General features: G+C 38.7%; 2 protein-coding genes across 2 annotated transcripts in view; one reads left to right on the top strand and one right to left on the bottom strand.

Moving 5' to 3' along the window:
- Sidt1 (SID1 transmembrane family, member 1) overlaps positions 1-616 on the bottom strand; it is an 82913-nt gene extending 82297 nt beyond the window's left edge. Inside the window, exon 1 of the mRNA XM_013028520.1 lies at positions 365-616. Coding sequence (XP_012883974.1) covers positions 365-616 — 252 coding nt within the window. The remainder of the gene's footprint in view (positions 1-364) is intronic.
- Positions 617-9012: 8396 nt separating this feature from the next.
- Positions 9013-21874, top strand: part of Spice1 (spindle and centriole associated protein 1) — a 53314-nt gene continuing 40452 nt past the window's right edge. Inside the window, exons 1-4 of the mRNA XM_013028519.1 lie at positions 9013-9157; positions 14390-14488; positions 16589-16636; positions 18631-18774. Of these exons, the coding sequence (XP_012883973.1) occupies positions 14390-14488; positions 16589-16636; positions 18631-18774 (291 nt within the window). The 5' untranslated portion in view covers positions 9013-9157. The remainder of the gene's footprint in view (positions 9158-14389; positions 14489-16588; positions 16637-18630; positions 18775-21874) is intronic.

Below are 21874 nucleotides of genomic sequence, written 5' to 3'. Positions count from 1 at the left end.
CCTCTGCCTTCCCACAGACCTAGAAACCCTGACTTTTTCCTAGAGAAAGGCCTTGAATGGAGCCAGGAACGGTAGAAGATCGGAGAAAGCTAGCAAAGCCCAGAAATGCCAGCCACCAAGCCGAGGAAGAGGAGGGGGTTGGCGGGGGAGGGGGCGCAAGGTGGAGCGGAGGGGTCCAGGATCCTGGTGGGTTGCAGCTTGGGGGCAGGGGCTGTGATTACTTCTCCCCAGAAAGGGAGTGAGCGTTTTCTAGTCCCCGGGGTCACCAGAGGCCGGTGCTCAGGGAATCCCAGGGCAGCGAGGGCGCTCTGCTATCAGTCAAGTTCTAGGAGTGGAGCGGGGGTCCCCCGGAGCGTCTTCTTACCTGGCCAGGCTGGCTGGTGTAGTTGAAGGAGTAGATGTTCTCGGTGCTGAGGTTCACCACCCCGCTGTAGACCCGATCGAAATCCGCGCCCCTGGCGGGGTCTTGGGGAGTGCGGCGCGGCGCTGGGGACCGCGCGGGGGGCTCCGCAGCCTGCAGGAGCCAGGGCAGCGCGCACAGCAGCGCGCACAGCAGCGGGACGCACGGGCAGCCCGGCATGGTGGGCGCCGCAATGAGTCCCCGACGCAGCGCCATCCCCGAGGGGGGGGGAGCGGGCAGGGGGGAAGGGGCGATCCCGGAGCTGGTCCCTCGCCAAGCCGGTGCGGGGCTGGGCTCCAGCTTCAGCACAGCGCAGCGCAGCGCAGCGGCTGATGTCTTGGCCAAGCCCTGCCGGCGAGTGCGCGCTGGCGAAGGGCCGATCAAATAGTGATGCGCTGTCTGGGGTCCCCAAGAGAGGTCAGGGGTGGAGAGCAGGGGGAAGGAGAGATGGAGGGGGGCGGGAAGAGCTGATTTCCCCTCCGCCTTCTAAGTCTCCCCTGTCTCATGTCTGAGAATGCCCTCGCTTTACCCAGACAGAATGCTCACCGATCGATCTTCTTTCCACCTGAATCTCAACGAAAGCAATAGCAGAAAGAAGAAATAGTCACTAGAATCTAGAAGAGTCAACCTGACCCGGCCAATCCAGGAGGAACGCAGATCCCTTCCAAGTAAACGAGCACCCAGGCCGCGGGAGAGCAGAAGGAAAGCGCCAGCCTGTGCCCCGCCAGCTGCACGCCTTCGCTCTTCCACGTGGCTACCTGCCGAGAACTCCTGTGCCCGTGGATTATGCCTGTTCCCTATTCTCTCCTTCTTCGAGAGAACCCTACTGACACCTGTTTCATTTCCTTATTACCTCCTGTTCGCTAAGGAGATGCGCACGTCATCGCGTTTCCTCTCCCTCGCCATATGTGTACGCGTGTAAATATGTACAGTCATACAAAATAAATATGTAAAGAGGACAATTTCCAGCTCTGCCCAAGGAGTCTCGGAGGAACTAGATTCATGTTGGAGGCATTTATGTATTTATTTATTTCACCCTTGCCTGATGCCTACTTTACCTCTGCAGAGATTTCTTCCAGACTCTGGGAGAACTCCTTCCTTCCTTCCCTCCTTCCTTCCTTCCTCTTTCTCCCCTTCTCCCTTTCTCTTTCTCTCTTCCTTCCTTCCTTCCTTCCTTCTTTCCTTCTTCCTTTCTGTCCTGGGGCTTGAACACAGGGCCTGGGCACTGTCCCTGAGTTTCTTTTACTCAAGGCTAGCACTCTACCACTTGACCCACAGCACCATTTCCGGTCTTTTCTGTTGATGTAGTACTGAGTAATCGAACCCAGGGCTTCATGCATGCAAGCACTCTAACACTAAGCCACATTCCCACTCCTCTAGGAGAATTCTTAAGATTCAAAAATAAAATAAAATCATTGTGTTGTAGCCCAACTCTGGCCTTGACTTTGTTGCCGATCCTCTTGTACTGCTGGGATATTACAAATGTGTACTTCCACTCCACAATCCAAATGCTGTTCTCTCCCCCCCCCCTCTCTCCTTTTGTGCATGTTCTAGTGCTTAAACTCAGGGGTTGCGCTCTCACTATACTTTTCAATCACAGCTGGTGCTTTACCACTTGAGCCACACTTCCAGGTCAGCATTTTGCTTGCTAATTGGAGATAAGAGTCTCTTGGACTTGTCTGACTGGCTTTGAACTGAGATATTCTGGGTCTCAACCTGAGTAGTGAGGATTACTGGCACCACTGGCACCCAGCTTCTAAATTTTTTTTTAAGACAGCCACTACATCTCATTATAAAAACAGAAATAGCTTTCTGGCAAAAATTATAGGATCCGACTTTGGGTGACATTGTCCAAAAAAAAAAAAGAAAGAAAAGAAAAGAAAGAAAAAAGCAAAAAAAGGAAAAAAAATGAATGTACTCATTACCTGGCTTAAGAAATGGTAGCCCCTCTGTACAACACCTTAATAATATCAATAAATTATTTTTTAAATGAGAGGATCAGACTTAAAGGCTCACAGAGGCAAGTAAGGACTGTAAGGAGAGGATCTCTATAGCAAGAAGATGCCATAGGTCATCCTTACAGAATGGCCCGGAAGGGACAGTGTTTTACTTAAGATTCAAGTTATTTGCTGAGGAGAAAAGAATTGCTAACTTGAAGCGATGCTAGTGAAGGAGCCATAAAGAGGAAAAAGATCACATTCAAAGATATAAGATTACAGGGGCTGGGATGATGGCTCAGTGGTAGAGTGCTTGCCTTGCATGCCTGAAGCCCTGGGTTCGATTCCTCAGCACCACATAAGCAGAAAAAGCCAGAAGTGGGCCGATGGCTCAAGTGGTAGAGCGCTAGCCTTGAGCTGAAGAGCTCAGGGACAGCGCCCAGGCCCAGAGTTCAGGCCCACGACTGACAAAAAAAAAAAAAAAGATATAAGATTACAGCTTAAAATCTGACTATTTGCCATTTAAAGGTGGGAGAGTATTGGTTTATCTCATTGAATTTCTATAGCTTATCAAAATATCAAAAAGAGAATACCTTTGGTATAACATTTTTCTCTGATTTAGACTCTTCCTTATTAGGATATTTTACATTTTGAAATGTTCTTGAACTACTTAAAGATAATAAAAATAATTCTTGAGCCCACACGAATATGTTGGGTAAATGTAAAAATTATATTCAATATACATGTGTGAAAATGGAACCATGTAACTTGAGGGTATGGATGGGGTTGGCAAAGATGGGGAGAAGGATGGAAGGTGCAACATTGATCCCAATACATTGCACTCATACATTCATATGTTGACGTGAAACTGTTAGGTACAACTACTTAGAGACAATAAAAATATCAGAAAAAGAAAAGATATAAACATGTGCGTAAAAATAATAATTCAAAGAAGTCTTCAATGTTTTGAGAGACACAGAACACATTAACTTCATCTAGAATTTGAATGCATTTAAACTGTATATTGTGAATATCTATGCCTCTTTTCAAAGTTTAGCAAAATTTTGTGAACTTGAAACTTATGAAGCCCTCGGAGGTTAAGCTGGGACAGCCTGTTCAAGCGGTCTCCAGAGATACAGGAACATAAAATTCTACTTAAGCATGATGAGACCTGACCAACTGTTTCTTTTATAGGGCAACGCATTCTTTTGGAGACAAGAATCTCATCATTAGAAACATACTTCACGGGCTTAGCTGAAATCTGCCTCTCTTCTATTCACTTGTACTAGCTCAGACCTCTGAAATCATAGGAATATACCTAATCCATCTTCCACATGACAGCCTCATAGCTATTTGAAAGGAACTATGATCTTTCTTCCAAGGTTTTATCCTTAACCATGAGGTTTAATTGGAACAGATCCTTTATCAACCTATGATTTAGTATCAACAAAATTTAGTATCCACAAAGAGTAATATACTTATTTTGGAGCTATTATAGATGATATCTATAATTTTTTTTTCTTTTTAAAGCTGTATCAAGGTTTGAACTCTAGGCCTCACACTTGTTAGACAGATGCTCTTACCACTGAGCCAGCTGATTCTGCCTGTTTTCTTCTTGTCCAGGCACACATATGCTAAGCTTTTTGTTGTAGCTAGGATAAAAGGTGCATGGCACTGTGTTGAGCTCTCTGTTAACAAGGGGTCTCACAAATTTTTCTTCCTGAGTTGGCCTCAAGTAGTAATCCTTCTGCTCATAGCCTCCAAGTAGTAAGGATACAGGAGTGAATGACCAGCACCTGGCTTGTACCATAAAATTTGAGTTATGTATTTCAGATAATTCTGTATTATTGTTCTGATTTTGATTCTAACTCAAAGCCATTGAGAGACCTTAGATAATTAACATCTCAGAATCATACAGTTGTTGTAAATATAAAAGAGGGAAGAATGGGACTGGAAAGGTGGCTCAGTGGTAGAATGCTTGCCTTGCATGCATGAGGCCCTGGGTTCAATTCCTTAGCACCACGTAAGCAGTAAAAGCTGGAAGTTGTGCTATGGCTCAAGTGGTAGAGTGCAAACCTTGAGCTGAAGAGCTGAGGGACAGCACCCAGAGTTCAGGCCCCACAACCATCAACAACAACAACAACAAAAAACAGAGGGAAGAATATATTTAAAAGTATGTTAGTCTGTGCCAGGAGCCAGTGGCTCATGCATGTAAACCTAGCTACTCAGGAAGCTGATATCTGAGAATCATGGTTCAAAGCCAGCCTGGGCAGGAAAGTCTGTGAGACTCTTATCTCCAATAAACCATCAGAAAACTGGAAGTGGTGCTGTGGCTCAAGTGGTAGAGTGCTAGCCTGAGCTGAAGAGCTTAGGGACAGTGCCTGGGCCCAGAGTTCAAGCACCACGACTGACAAAAAAGTTATTAAATTATTAGTCTAAAGAGTTGTGCAAACAAATAGTATCATTGGATGACCGTGGGTTCAATAGCTGGAAAAATAATGGTCCATCAGGTAGCTGCTTTTAATGTTAACAATGCCAAAATCTCACTGTGAGAGGTTGAATATACAAATGCAAATGCACATTGGTGATAGAACTCTGACCTATAACTCTGTACCAATCAGATCAGGAAGCTAACCTATAACCTCAGTAATAACCAATGTAGGATGCCAGACCATAACCTTGGAATCAAATGGCACAGCACATTAGGACTTGATCACTCACTCAGTTGGCCTGCCTAGATTTTTGCCCCCTATTTTCAACACAATCTCTATCAGAGGAAATCAGAGAATCTCTTCAAATCATGAAGTGCCCTGCTTCTAGTGAGCCCCCCAGTGTCTCTAGACCCAGATCCAACCAGAGTCTACCTGAAACATTGCCATTTTAAGCTTTCTTACTTCCCTGCTGGCCTTCGAATCTCTGCTATCATTTGTGTTAAGAGAATTGCTTGTTAAATAACAAGCTCTTAGACAAGTTTTATTTGTTTTCATTTGCGTGATCTTCATTTATTTCTACAAGAGATGTCACTTGCATACTACCTTCACTGTGGACCCTAGTGAGACTCCCCAAGGCCCCTTCTGCCGTGATGCAAGCATCTGCTGTGTTAGATCAGGCATGCACCAGAATTCTGATGTCTTTCTCAAAGGCAGAGTGCTTGCCTGAGCAAAAAAAATGCTCAGGGACAGCACCCAAGCCCTGAGTTCAAGCCCCAGGACTTTCTATTCAGAACTCCTGAATAGAAAAGCTGATCTGATTGACCTACATGATCTTTCTTTTGGGTCAAAACAAAACATGAAAAAGCTGAGCTACTTATCAATAGAGATTAGAAAGATCATGGTACCCAGCCAGTCCAGACTAAAAGTTTACAAGACCCCCATCTCAACATAAAAAATTGGATGTGTCGGTACATGCCTATTATCTTGACTATAGAAGAATTGTAAATAGGAGGCCTAAAATCCAGAACTATGAAGGTAAAAATAGAAACCCTAGCTCAAGTATAACCAGAACAAAAAGAGCTGGAGGCATAGCTCAGTCAAATGCTGATCTAGCAAGTGTAAGACACTGAGGTCAAATCACACTACTGCCAAACAACAACAGAAAGACACAAGAACTAGAAAAATAGATTCACCTCTCAACAAAGATGTACTGAAACATTTTTACTCACACATGTAAACAAATAAATAATATTAAACTAGAGGAGATTTGGGGATAGATTAGGAAAAAACCCTTTGGATAATACTGATCTTTTTACCTTAAAACCTTCCATCTTTGCTCAATATTTTCTTTGGACTAAATATAGCACCCCAGTGGTAACTATTTCAAATAACTCTTAGCTCTCAGCCCTTAACTACAACCTTTTCCCCCTTGAATAGAAAACATTCTTTCTATATCTATAGAGAGAACTTTTTTTTGGTCAGTGGTAGGGCTTGATCTCGGGGCCTGGGCACTGTTAGATCACAGGTGTTCACTGAAACCCTTTCCTATTTGTTCCAGGTCTCAGTTCTGATATACTATGTGCATAAAAAGCCTGTTTGGATGCCATTTACTTACCTTAGTCTTAGCTTAAAGAGGGCATAAAATATCAAAGAAAATAAAGTACTGTTCTGCAAAAGCATTCCCATTTTTTATAGCATGGCATACTTCAGGAGTGGGAAAACATTCTCTTTGAGCCAGAGAATTCTCAAGTAGTAAAGATATGGATCTCGACTCGGAAGCAGGTGGCTCACACCTATAATACTAGCTACTCAAGAGGCTTGAACTCTAGGCCTGGGCACTGGCCTTGAGCTTTTTTGCCAAAGACTAAGTACTCTTCCATTTGAACCACAGCACTCCACTTTCTGATGGAAATGAGAGTCTCATAGACTTTCCTGCCTGTGCTGGCTTCTAACCACAATGCTCGGATCTCAATCTCCTGAGTAGGCAGTATTACAGGCAGGAGACACCAGTGTCTGGCCTGTTATGTCCTTTTGAGTAGTATTTTCCTTACCATTATGAAATGGCCTTTTCTACCTTTAGCATATTCTTTGTTCTGAAATCTACTTTGTGTGATATTAACATAGCATTTTATTAGTTTTAGCATAACATATCTTTTCCCACAGCTGTACTTTAAATTTACTTGTGCCTTTATATTTAATGCATTTGTTTTTCTAGGCTGAATTAAAAATATAACTTGATAATCTCTGCCTTTAAGTAGGGTGTTTAGATCATTCACATTTAATATGTTATTTGATATTAGTTTATTATCTTGCTATTTCTTATTTGTATAATGTTCTATTATTAATTTTTTGCTTTTATCTGACTTTTACATTAATCAAGTATTTTATTATCATTTATCTTTCTAGTAAGATTTTAAATGATGTTAGTAGTTGTTTTACAAAACAAAAATTTAGTTTATCACAGTAGTCCTTTAAATGATATTTTACTACATCAAGAATAGTATAGTTTTTCAAAATAGTATTCTCCTATTAGTCCTTCATGCTATTGCACAATACCTTATTTTACATATATCATAGATCTCATAATACATTTTATTATATTTTAAGACTGCATATTTAATGAGATTAAAATAAATCTTATATGTGTTATCCAAACAGCATTTCTAATGATCTTTATTTCTTTATACAGATTAAAATTTCTAACACAATTCTCCTGCTTGAAGGATCTTCTTTAACATCTAGAAATCTGTAATATTAGTAAGGTGTGTACTGTTAATAAATTCTATCAGTTTCTATTTGTGTGAAAAGAATCTTTATTTCATCTTTATTTTTAAAGAAATTTTTCCCAAACTTCTAGGTCAAAAGTTTCTTTTTTCCTTTTGATATAGCTAAGCTAGTGCTCTACTTACTTGCTTTATTTCTAATAATAAATTAATATTCTTTTTTGTCTGTGTATCTGACTACTTTTTCTCTGGTTGTTCTTATGATTTTTACAATTTATCACTGGTTTTGAGAAACTTGGTGCACCTTAATATAGTTTCCTTCATATATCCTGTGCTCATGGTTAATTGAACTTCTGAACATGAAGGTAAAGTTGAAGTCTGTTGATTAAAAAAAATGCTGATAAAACATTTGAAGTAGTGATGGAAGGTTATAGTAGTTCTCTTATGATGAATTCAATGTTACCAATGAAGTAGGAAGCAGAGTCATTGGCTGGAATGAGGATAGAAGAAGACATCGAAAATGAGAGAAAAATATAAAACTATCATCTAGGAGACTCAATAGAGGAGTGATCTTTAATAGGATATTCAAACATCCTTAAGGTTCCACTTAAAATCAGCAATTATGAGTTTAAAGTCAGCATGGATGAATACTTTCTTCTGCTAGGTTCAGCTACAAGAGTGAATGCACTTAGAAAAGATAGATGACCAGTGTTGATGGATTGCCAAGTGATTTCAGCAACTCAGGGTCAGGAAGCTGAGGACATAAACAATGAGATTATATTGATTAACCATAAATATATTTACAGCAAATTGCCTCAGTTGAATGGAAACCACTAAAGGCAAGCTCCTGCATTCAGAAATACACAAGTTACAGATACTACTTAACAGTAGAAAGCCTGGGGCTAGAGTAAGCTGTTTTAGAGCAAATTAACTCTGCTTTGACTGAAGTGCTTATCATGTTCTATGCAGTCCCGCCTGCCTTGGCTCCAGTCTATCAGGCCAGCCTTCCTTTACTCCAGCCACCCACTATTCTTTCAACTCCACACTGAATTTCTTCCCTTGCCTTGAATTTGCCATACACACAGAGGGAACATTCAATTCCCTCTGCAAAAATACTGGGGACATACTCTTCTTTGTAATCTCAGCATTCTTGAGTGACTGAAATGTTCCTATAAATTAAATGTCTGGTTGGTATGCTTCCTTCTTACTAGACATGCCTGTTTAATTTTACATTTGTGCCAATGCTAGCTTCTGCTACTATGCTTCCAGAGGGCAGGGATCTTGCTTGTTTGTGGATCCCATAGAAACTAGCATAGTCTCTGATACGCAGGTAGGTGGTGGCAAATATTTTTAAATAATAGAGAAAAAAAAGTGAATGGAAAAGTTCGATAGATGAAGCCTGGTGGGAACGGTAACATATTTGTGGTGGAGAATTCTCTAGGTGTTGCCTTAAAGACCGCAGTGAGTTCATTGAAGAGCGCTGGAGAGCCAGTGCGCCTGCGCAACGGACTTGCCGGAAATACGCAAGGGTGAGGCGCGGGGCGGGGCTCTGGTCACCCAGGCAACAAGCCGGAAGCCGCGGATTGCCTTAATCTGTGGCGCGCTCCTCGGATCTGGAGTCTGAAATTTTAGTCGCTGTGGAGGCAGCAGAGGGAAAACGACAAGGCAGGTTGAGGGGCGAAGTTGAGCCTTAGGTGCTGGGACTACACAGGGCTGGGAGGAACAGGGTGGCGTCTCGGTGTTCGTCGGGGATCCAAGCACTGGTCGAGGGTGCTCAGCGCCCTGGACCTGACCGCGGCCCGGTTCTGGGTGCGCTTCGGGTGCGCTTTCCCTGGGCACGGCACGGCGCATGCGCGCCGAGTGTGGCCGCCTTGGCCCCCACCTAGGAATCGCTAGTGTAGCTTTCAGTGGGTTTTTGTCTGTGGTTAGAGCGTCCTGGGTGTAGTCATTTAAACTAGTGGATGTTAGGATGAGGCTTCTAAGAAAGAAGTGAGTTTTGAGGGGGCCTGGGAGTAAAGTCGTAGGGAAAAGGTGTAAGTCTAAGAACGAGGTAAACAGAGGAAGAAGAATGATTGGAACTGTCCGGGAAATTGAGTTTGGCCCTAGCATTTATGGGATTTGTGAGAAAGAAGAAAAAACCCGCAAACACTGGAAAGAAAGGTCCATTGGATCACTTGGGAGGAAAGCTTGGAAAGGATTCTTTCTACACCGGGATGTCATTAAACTCTTCAAGAGGAAGGAAGTTAATGGTTGGGATTTTTGTCATATCTGGATAGGATTGATGAGAGGGACAATGTGGAGAAGGCGTTCTTGTTTCTCTTGGGTCAGTCTCCCACAGGGTGGTTTTGCCAGAGGCCCACCATAGCTTGCTTTGCTTCTACGGTGACTTCCTGTGGGATAGTGCTTACATTGCTGTGGCTCCCAAGGCCATGACCTCTTCCTCACTGAAGAGCCTGTCCTTTAGCCTGTCACCTGGTCAAACAGAACTTCTCAGACTATGCCAGTGTCTCTTGCCTTGAACATTCTCCCCCTCCCCCCCACTTCCATACATGCTTGGCTTTTAGCAAGTACTTCCAAAGTGTTTTCTGATTTAATAGATGAATGAGTGAGTGAAAGGGAAACCGGCTGGGGAAAAAAAAATGAGAACCTGGACAAAAATATTCCTAATAGAAGTGAGGAGGAGTGGATAGATGGGAGAGAGATTTTAGGGAGAGAGTGAATAGATTGTGATTAGGACAAAAAGGAACAAGAGTGAAACCAGGTTTTCACCTGGAACAAGAAAGGTGGACATCCTAAGCAGTTGCTGTTATAGTAGGCTTACTTGAAGTGAAGTCATAGCAACAGGGGCACATCTTGGCTTTAGTATTTGTGTATGTCACATGAGTATGATTTCAGTGAATGTAATATTTATATTAACATTGATAAAGTCTCAATAGTTAGACATTTAGTCAAATGTTTATACTGATTTTTGTATCTATGCTTAAATAACTTTTCTAGGAGGTGTGGCTTAGGCTGTATAGCCCCCAAGTTCAAACCCCAAACTTCAAAATAAGCAAGAAACAAAAACAACACCCCCTTCTTTGTTTGGTTATGTTATTTATATTTGCCAGCAGAAGCCATTATTAGTATACAAATTAGTGTATTAGTATGCAAATAATAATGATAAAAATTCTGCTGTGCCTTAATTTTTGAACTTGCTGTATTGAAGACCTTTCATTGCTATGAAAGAAAATCAGCATATGGGCATTTTCACAGCTGCTTTGACTACTCATAGCCTTTTTATGTGTCTGAATCATGACTGTTTTTCATGATGGAGGACTATAGAATATTAGCTTCTGAATAACTATTGTAACTTAAAATTTTTTTTTTTTTGTCCACCGTGGGGCTTGAACTCTGAGCCTGGGCGCTGTCCCTCAGCCCTTCAGCTCAAGGCGAGTGCTCTACCACTTGAGCTACAGCGCCACTTCCAGTTTTCTGGGATTTATTGGAGATAGGAGTCTCAAGGTCTCTCCTGCCCGGGCTGGCTTTGAACTGTGATCCTCAGATCTCAGCCTCCTGAGTAGCTAGGATTACAGGCGTGAGCCACCGGCGCCCAGCTTGTAACTTAAAATTTTTTTGTAGAGCTACATAAGTTGATTGCAGCAAGTTTAGAAAATAACAAACCTAGCAGCATTAGCCCAATTTTAGCAAAGTTTTCTAGCATGTACTTTACAGTCAGTCAGACTTGATTTCTGAGCGGCAGTTCCCTTCTCTCTTCTTTTTTATTTGTATCACTTTGATCAATGTAATTATATTCTTTAAGCTTTATTTTTCTCATTTGGGAAGGAAATTAATGATTGTTATTACTGATATCAACATTTAAAAAGGACATAATATGTTTTAGATAGGGGTTTTGAAACATCTTACCTGTTTAGTCTCATTTAGGGTCAGTGGCAAAGCTGAGATGTGAGCCAGGTAGTTTGATTCCAGATTGTACTCTATGCTGTATTCTGTTTCAAGATAGTATTTGCCTCATATATACACATAAGTATTTTATTAATAAGGCATAGATTATAATGTGATTGAGGATACTTTTTATATTTTGTTTTTCCTGTCAAACTTAATATAATTTTAAAGATGCATAATTTATAACAGATTTACAGATACTATTATGATTCTCATGTTTTTGTATGGTAAGTAGTAGATCTAAGTAGTTAAAGATATAGGTGGCTAATATACACTAGTTCCGTTTCCTTGGATAATTGCTATATTTTTCTATACTTTTTAAACAGATTTATTAAGATATGATTTACCTGCCCAAAATACATCCTGTTAAGCATAAAATTCAGAAGGGTTAGTATATTTATAGAATTGTGTAGCCATCACTGTTGTCTAATTTCAGGACATTTAAGTGCTCCCAACAGAAACTCTATACGTATTAGCAATCACTTTCTATTTCTTCCTTCCTGCAACCACTAATTTACTTTATGTCTTTATGCAGTTACCTATTTTGAACTTCTCTTTAAATGGTATCATTCAGTATGTGGCCTTTGTGTTTAGATTTTCTCAATAGTTGATACTTTTAAGGTATGTCTGCTGTAGAACATATCAACACTTCATTATTATTACCAAGTAATATTCTATTGTTTGGGGATACACTCTGTGTGTGTGTGTGTGCATGCGTGTGTGTTGGTTGTGGGGTTTGAACTTAGAACCTGGGCACTGTTCTTGAAATTTTATGCTCAAGACTAGTGTAGTGTTCTACCACTTGAGGGACAGCTTCCCTTCTGGTTTTTTGGTGGTTAATTGGTGGAAAAAAGTCCCACAGACTTTCCTCTCTAGGCAGACTTTGAGCTATGATCTCAGATCTCAATCTCTTGACTAGCTATGATTACAGGCATGAGCCACTCATGCCCAGTATCTTTTAGTTTTCTTGATTGTCCTCTGGCACTTTTTTTTTTTTTTTTTGGTTCTGGGCTTGATCTGTAGGCCTAGGCACTGTCTCTAAGCTTTTTTGCTCAAGGCTAGTGCTTTACTACTTTGAGCCACAGCATCACTTCTGGTTTTCTAGTGGTTAATTGGAAGTGGACTTTCCTGCCTGGGCTGGCTTTGAATTGTGACACTCAGATTTCAGCCTCCTGAGTGGCTAGGATTACAAATGTGAGCCACTAGTACCCAGCAAGGTTCATAAATTTGTACACTTGTTTTCTTCTAAGGCTTTTTTCTCTTAGGTTTAAATATGTAATTCTGTGTGTGTGTGTGTGTGTGTGTGTGTGTGTGTGTGTGTATGTATGGCAGTAGGTATTGTACTCAGGACCTCATGGATGCTATGCCACTGAGCTACATCCTCAGCCAAATGATTTATTCTAAGCTAAATTTTCTGTATGATGTGAGGTAGTAGTCCACCTTTATTCTTTTTCATATGAATATCAAGTTGTTCCAGTAGCAATTATTAAAAACACTATTCTTTTTGGAAACCTTGTTGTAAAATCAACTCACCATAAATTCATTGGTTCCTGTAGAATCTCAGTTCTATTATATTTCATGTCTTTTAAAATGTGCTTTGTGTCTCTGCCAACTTCAGAGTTTGTTAATTCTTTGTCCTTCAGTTTTCTTATCTGAAATGTGAATAATACATAGAAAATACTTTTTGAACTTACAATGAACATTAAAAGGAATATGTTTAAAGAGCTTGGGACAAATAATATTTTGGTTGATAGTAAGCATTTAATATATCTTAGCTGATTCCACTGTTAACCATTGCCACAATATTGATATCCATCATTACAATTATAAAACAAAATAAGAACAAGGTATAAAACAAAATGAAACAAGGTATAAGGTCCCACACCTTTAATTCCAGCCACTAGTGAGGTGTGTAGATCAGGAAGATCATAATACAAAGCCAGCCAGGACAAAAAGTTAGCAAGACTTCATCTCAAACAACAGGCCTGGTGCAGTGGCTCATTCTTGTACTCTCAGCTACTTTAGAAGAATAGGTAAGAGGAGTGTGGTTTAAAGTTAGGCAAAGAAGTTCGGGATTCTATCTGAAAAATACCTAAAGTGAAAAGAGTTTGAGTATGTGCCTTAAGAGGTAGCATGCTTGACTAGCAAGGTCCCGAATTCAAACACTAGGACTTAAAAAGAAAAAAAAGTAAAATGTTAGAGGAAAATACTAGAATTTTTGTTTAGATTAATTGGAAATAAAATCAACTGGAAAATTCTGTCATTATTTTGGTAGATCCTGGAGTAGAAGCCACATACGTGTTACACACACACACACACACACAGGCTTTGATTTGGTTTTTAAGGACTACCAGTCTTTCTCTAATTTTTATAATGTTATATTCAGTGTCCATAGCAAGCTAACTTTGATAATGTACAAATTCCAGTTAAAGTCAATAATCTCCATTTAGTATTATTTGAAACATATTTCAGAGTTATGAGCCTAATGTGTCCAGGCAAGTTTATATACTTTTCAGGTAAGTGTATATGTACCTGGTAATTATTTTAATGTTAGAGTTTATAAATAAAAACTCCAATTCTCTTTTTCCCTGCCTTTCCTTATCTTTGTATTCATGTTCTTAGTCTATAGTGGCATTTTTCTACTAATAGTGAATTTTGTACTAATAGCAAAGACTAACACAGTCCTAGTTCTCTAGTTAAAGTAATTCTGTATTTGGAGAGTTCTTTATTAAACAAATCTGAGTTACAGACTTCCTCTTTTATTATGATTATCAGTATCAGCTTCTAATACTTTTAAAATGAGAAAACCAAATATTTTGATAGGGCATTTCTTTCATCATGCTTAATTTCTTCCAGCATTTTAAGAATGGTATCATTTGTTATGATGTTTTCTCACACTCTTGTGATGCATAATTATTGTCTTAGGCACTAGCAGTTTGTTATTATTTTTAGATGCCAATGGTCAGAGTGAATCGTTATGGTCCCCAAGGAGGTGGCAGGAAAGTGCTGAAGGCAAAGAAGAAGAAAACTTCAGTGAAGCAAGAATGGGATGTAAGTCTTGACATAGTAAACAATGCAGCCTTACTGTGGAGTAGCCAATGTGATGGCATGGCCTTAGTAACTCAGGAGGGCATTCTGAAAGGGACTCAGTATATAATAGGGTATGACAGGGCATGTTATAACCCTAGTTTTGGAGGGAAGAGCAGAATTCTTTTTTTTTTTTTTTAAGGGTATACATACAAGGGATGTGACTTGTAGCTTCTTTGAAGAATTAATCTTAGTAGGGATGGGGACTGTTGTCCTAAAAAATATGTCCATCATCTCCACTTTGATTGAGGACTCATTTCTTGAAGACATCTCTAGTTACCTTGTATCTCCGAACCCTGAAAGATTTTTTTTTGGGGTCCAGTCATGGGGCCTGAACTCTGGGCCTGGGCGCTGTCCCTAAGCTCTTCAGCTCAAGGCTAGCGCTCTACCACTGAGCCACCTTCCCAGCCCCCCCTGAAAGATTTTTGTTGCTTAAAAAATATATATTTTCATTATCTTGTAGTTGTACAAAGGAGTTCCTATGTCACAAATCAGTTTATAAATATCATTATCAGTGACAACCCCTTCTTAGCAACCAGTGATACCATAATTATGTGGGTGGCATTTTGACTGAAAAAGTGGGTAATGCTTGTTTTCTTTTCTTTTCTTTCTTTCTTTTTTTTTTTTTTTGGTCTGATCGTGGGGCCTGAACTCTGGGCCTGGGCGCTGTCCCTCAGCCCTTCAGCTCAAGGCTAGCACTCTACCACTTGAGCCACAGCACCACTTCCGGCTTTTTTTTTCTGCTTATGTGGTGCTGAGGAATCGAATCCAGGGCCTCATGCATGCAAGGCAAACACTCTACCACTGAGCCACCTTCCCAGCCCTTTTCTTTCTTTTTTTGATGCTTGTTTTCTTGCTCCTTACACCAGAGACTAGCTGAGTATAAGATTTTGCTAAGTGCCTAGAACATATGATGCTTTAATCTGAATGTAATCTGGCTTTACAAAGGGGATTTTTGTAAAAAAAACAAAAACAACAAAAACTTTTGTATTCTAGTTTTTTAGTTCAGACATTAGTCTGTAGCTTGCTTTACTTTCCAGTGTGGAGTATAACGACTCTAAGGGATTCTTTTGGACTTGCAAATTCCTGGGTAGCAACTAACCATTTTAGCAATCAAACTGACACCTTTTGGAAGTGGGGCAAAAGACTTCTGTGTTCAAATTGTTTTGTTGCTATTTGATTACCTGTAATACTTATGATAACATTAAGTATTCTCACCTTCAGGGTATGTTGGAAGTTCTGTCTACTAATAAGTAGTTATTGCCTAAATTTGATTAAAACTTTTTAACTTGAAATGCAGTAAAAACTTTCCTTATTTCCTCTTTGTCTTCTCTCCAGTGCTGGGAAAAATTTTTGTTTCTTGAAGGTACACGAGGCTTTGAAAGTAGTGATAAGTCATTTTGGAGTGAAAAGTAAATGAGGAGAGGTCAAACTGAGTAATTCTATTTTTATTAAAATAGTTAAGACATTTTCTTAAATGGCTTATAAATTAAATTTAAAGGCAATTTCAAGAATATATAGTTTTAATCAATAAAGGAACTGATGAAATTATGCTTTTTTTTCTTTCATGAGGATTGATTCCAAATAACTTTTGAATGCCTGAATTTTGTTAGCACTATTAAAAACAATTTTCATTGCCATGATTGAACATTTTTATGGTGATCACACTTTCTGTTAGGAATCTTTACAAGGGCCTCATGGAATCCCGGGGTTCTATGAAATACAATTTGAAAATGACAATTTGGGTTAATCTTTCTCATTTTGAATATATACTATTATCCTTATTCCTTTAATATAATTGAATATTATCTGTAAGACTCCTAAAAATCGTCTGTTATTTTTTATAGGATACCTAAAAGTAATCATGTTAATATTTATGTTAGAATACAGTTCCGGGAAAGAAGTGATTTTTGGTGTCAGGATTTTGAATCAATTTTCAATTGGTTTCACTATTTCAATATTTTAAACTTTCAGATATTTCAGTAACTGTTAATTTTTCATGAGGAACCTGGCTTTTATAAACTGAAGATCATCTTTTAAAAAATTTATTATTTATTTTTGCAGAATACTGTAAATGATCTAACAGTTCACCGAGCAACTCCTGAAGATCTTGTAAGTTTAGTATTAAAAATTAAGTCATATATTAAAGGTTTGATTTGATATTAGATTTTTTTACCTTTAGTATAGAAGCCAATCATGTCCTAGAAGCATATCTTCTGGACCTTCTAATTTTTCCTTGGCATACAAGTTTGTTTTAAGAATTTTATTAGATAAGTTTAGTTTACAGTTCAAATTTCTGAAGTTTATAATTGCTTTGTAGATATCTGTCTTTTTCATGTATCGATGTCTTCATCATTATGTTATTACTTTCTTCTGCAAATATATTGATCTAGTCAGTATAGCAAGTTATCCTTTGAAAATTTTTCCATGTATATTTCTACATTTGGACTTCAGTCTCTGTTTTGTTCCTGTTATGTTCCTTACTTAGGACAGTTTCCCTACCTCTTATTGAAATCTTAATTGGCTTAAAAAAATTACCTCAATCCAAGTGCTGGTGGCTCATGCCTAGCTACTCAGGAGGCTGAGATATGAGGATTGCTGTTCAAGGCAGTTCAAAAGGCAGGAAAATCTGTGAGACCCTTTATCTCCAATTAACCACCAGAAAACCGGAAGTGGCGCTGTGGCTCAAAGTGGTAGAATACTAGCTTTGAGCAAAAGAGCTGAGGGTTATAGTGCCCAGGCCCTGAGTTCAAGCCCCATGACTGGGGGGAAAATACTTCATGATTTCATTGTCTTCATAACAGAACTAAAATCCAAGCTTAGAAATGTATCACTTGTCCCTTTCTTTCCTTATCTCCTCTTAGTTCAAATTCTTGTATCTTTTAATAGCTAGCATTCTTGTAGAGCTACAGTTGGATTCTACAGTCTTCTTTGTAATGTGGCCTTTTTCAGAAAATCAGCTTAGTAGGCTTACCAGCCACTCTGCTTACTGTCATAATGTTGCTCTCTTTGAGCATATAGAAAATCCTTCCTGTATTATGCTACTTCATGAGGTTGGTGCTTGTCACACTTTGTAAAGAAAGCTTGGCGATCTTAGGAATGTTAAATATGATTTGATGTTGGGAAGGCTGTTGGCACCAAAGGAAACTTACTTTGCCTTTTATCCTATTTCAAATACTTCTTTTTTTTCTATAGGTTTTTATTTATTTATTTTTGTTTAAAATGTTAACTTTTTGTTGTTGTTGCTCCAGTACTAGGTCTTGAACTCAGTGCTATCCCTTAGCATTTTTGCTCAATGCTGGTGCTCTGCCAGATGGGCCACAGTTCCACTTTTGGCCTTTTAGTGATTATTGGAAATAAGAATCTCACAGAGTTTCTTCTCTGGCCTGGCTTTGAACTGCACTCCTCAGATCTCAGCCTCCTGTGTAGCTAGGATTACAGGTGTGAGTCACTAGCACCCAGCAATATTAACTATTTTTAATTAACATGATTATACATATTTATTGGGCACTGTAATGTTTTGATACATGTGTATAGTGTGTAATGTCTAAATTAGTTAATCTCTGTAGCAAATAATTTCTGTCATTTATCCAAATACCTGTCTTTTAGATGAATACATACTACATTATTTTTTATCTGTAGTCACAGTAATATTCAGTTTACCTAGAAATAATTTTCCTATAGTTGTATAGACCTAAAAAATAATATGTCAAAAATGTCACTATGTCTAACACAAGTAAAAATAATTTTTTTGAAAATATCTAGTTCATACTCACAATATTTTGGTTGTCCTAAACAATATCATCTTTATTTTTTGTGATTTAGGATACTTTAATATGTGACTATTAGGTTTTTTGTTGTTGTTTTGTTTTGTTTTTTATTGGTTGTGGGGCTTGAACTCAGGGCCTGGGCTATCTCCCTCATCTCTATTGCTCAAGGTACTATAGCACTCTACTACTTTGAGCCACAGTGCCACTGTTAATTAGAGATAAGAGTCTCATGGACTTTCCTGCACAGGCTGGCTTCAAACTACATTAGGCTATCCTGAGTAGGAAATGTCTTTGTTACTTAGAAGATTCCTTTGTATTTTTTTCTTTTTTATCTAGATACGACGTCATGAAATCCACAAGTCAAAGAATAGAGCATTAGTACACTGGGAACTTCAAGAAAAAGCTTTGAAGAGAAAATGGAAGAAACAGAAACCAGAAACTTTGAATCTCGAGAAAAGAAGATTGTCTATCATGAAGGAGGTATTGCTAAAATGCATTATTAATAGAGTTCAAAGAGTGATAATTGGATTCTGTCTTTTTCCCTCAATTTCTTTCACATTAAGTGACTCTAATATTCTTATACAGTGGTCTGCATGTGAACTTTGTAAAAGAGCAGTGGAATGATGATTGTAGTCTAGTATGATGGGTTAAAATTTTATTCTACAGCTAAGTAGCTATGTAACTTAAACTAATATTTAATTCTCAGCCTTTAAAATTTAAAATTGATGTTTTTATTTTTGTGAGATTTTAATGATATAGTACCTATAAAGTGATCTGTACAGTCCTTTGTGCTTAATTAGTACCTTATATACATAAATTGCCACAATTATTTTTGTCAGTTCAGTTGTAATGCTGTCAGATTACTTAGCAAAAGTAGAATAGGATAGACTAGAATAGAATGTTGTGTGCCTGTCCAACTAGCTAGTATGCCATTTCTTTTTGGCTTAACCTTTTGCCATATGTTGGGTATTTGGACAAGTAATCAGATATGCAGGGATAAACAGTACAAGAGGAAACTAGCACACACACACACACACACACACACACACACACAGTCTTTCTTTAATTTGAGCTGAAATAATTGTAAAGGAATGTGCTTTGTAGTTCTTTGTTCAGGTGCAAGCTTATGGCACTTGGCTGGCTGACTAATTAATTTATTAGTGTTCCTAATAAAATAATAAAATTGCACTGTTACATACACATCTTCAGGAAGGATTGTATCTCCCAAATAAATTTTCACATGAGCTTGAGAAAAGGACAATGGATTGAGAGAGAATACTTCTTTACAGGTATGTAGTTCTTGGACAAGTAACATTTATTTAAAATGTTAGAGGCTAATTCTCATTGAAAGGCCTAAAACCATAAATCTATGTGAAAAAAATCTACACCCTTGCAGAGCATCAAATATTTGTTGTTTCACTTTCTAGTGGCTACTGACTATATCTTGAATTTCTCATGGATGCGTAGAAGTAGGAGTTGAAAGAAGAGCTAAGAGAGAAAGATTGTAGAAGTAGAAGAGTTATGAGAGAGAGATTGAATTTTCAAGCCTTTTCTTGATAATGCTGCTTTCTCCTGCTCTACTGCTATAATAGATTCAACCCTGGCTGCACTTTAGGATTAATCATGATTGAGAGACTCCATTAAAAATAAAACTGTATTTGATTGCTGTACTTAAGGTTTCTGATTTACTTAACCCAGGGTTTGTCCCCATTAAGATATTTTTAAAGACAGTTTTCTGTGTAATTTTAATGTGCTACACAGGTTGAAAACCTCTGCTCTTAGTGAGATTTAGATGTTTCCTTTTTTTCAGTCCTGGGGCTTGAACTCAGGGCCTGGGCACTATCTCTAAGCTTTTTGTTCAAGGCTAGCATTCTGTCTTTGAAGCCCCAGCTCTACTTCTGGCTTTTTAGTGCTTAATTGGAGATAAGAGGCTCACAGACTTTCTTGTCTGGGCTGGCTTTGAATCATGATCCTCAGATCTCAGCCTCTGAATAGCTATAGTTAAGACATGAGCCACCAGCACTCAGTGGGGTTATCTTTTAACATCTTGAAAGTCACTATTGAGAAATCTACTTTTTCTTTTGAATGACCAAGTAGTATAGATTTACTGTCATTTAATGATCTAGTATTCTATTGGTGGAAACTTGGGTTATGTATTATAGAGTATAGTTGGTTTTTTTGGTGGGGGAAGGGGTCTTTAAAACATTGACTTTAACAAAATAGAAATTTAGTTTGGCCTCATGAAAGAGTTCACAAGTAGTTGATAGCTGATAGAAAGACTTGAAGTTCTTACTGCCGGTCTTCTTGTCTGTTGAGTACAAAAAGCCCATTGCAGTTTCCTTGTTACATGTAAGCCGGAAGAAAGGAAAACACAGTTCATGCTATGGAAGTTTGGGTGTGTGTCTTGTTGGCCAGCAAGTGAGTGCATGGCTATCCTTCCTGGAACAATGGCTGGGAAACGTAGATGGATGTGTGGATAAAATATGGGGATTCTGTTAAATGCAAACTAGATGAAAAACTATTGGTAGATCAGTAAGAATGTTTGCCAGCCACAGATTGCTCCCTACTTTGTCGCTTTAAATAATGTAATGAAGATTCTTGAATGTATTTTGGAGCACTTGCTTATTTCTAGGATAAATTATTAAAAGAACTGTTGAGTTAAAGGCTGGGGTCTTAGCTCGGCAGTAAAGCACTTAAGCTAGCATGTATGAAGCTCTCAGTTTAATCCTCAGCGCTGAACAAAAAGAAAGAAAAGAAAATGACTGAGTCAAAGGATAGGTACAGTTTTTGTTTTGATGTTATTAAATTTGTAATGTCAATTCAAGGGATGACATGAGACCAAAGGAAAAAGCCACTATCAGCTTAATTATGGAGGCTGACTTTTATTTTTTTTATTTAAAATATTTTGCTTTTATTTATTTATTTATTTATTTATGTCAGTCGTGGGGCTTGAACTCTGATCCTGGGCGCTGTCCCTCAGCTCTTCAGCTCAAGGCGAGCACTCTACCGCGGAGGCTGACTTGTAATACATTAAAACTACTAGGATTCATGCCTTTGGATTTGGGCTCCTAGATTAATATAGAGAAAATTTCTTTGGCCAAAGTCATTTTTAGATTTTATTTGTTATGTGATTCACCCAGGCCATGGGATTCAAGAACATTATCAAACTCAGATAAATTATCAAACTCATAAGGATTTCAGAAATTCTAAAATTGTAATAACTCTACCAAGTGTCCTGTTTTCGAATTCTGTCTGCTTTCTATTACCATGGAATAAAAGGGCAAAAATGAGGCATTTTACAGTAATTTCTTTTGCAGGGACCTTGACTCATCCTTTTTGAAAATCCAAAATGTGCACCATTAAGCATAAGCTTGTGGTCCTTAAACTCATCTAAAGTAGTAATATCTATGGATGGACTTGCAGAAACAGTTTAATTTCCAAGAGAATGAGTATTGTTAGAGAAAGCAATGGAAGGCTAGCTAATATACTAATCTTTGGCTATTTGAACCATCTCTGTCCCAGGAAGCAGAGGTTAGCAGAATAATATCTTTACTTGGCCCCATTATAATTGGTGTTGTTA

The sequence above is a fragment of the Dipodomys ordii genome, unplaced genomic scaffold (assembly GCF_000151885.1).
Source record: "Dipodomys ordii isolate 6190 unplaced genomic scaffold, Dord_2.0 Scaffold111, whole genome shotgun sequence".
In the NCBI taxonomy this organism is placed as follows: Eukaryota; Metazoa; Chordata; class Mammalia; order Rodentia; family Heteromyidae; genus Dipodomys; species Dipodomys ordii.
This window is presented reverse-complemented; position numbering and strand designations above follow the sequence as displayed.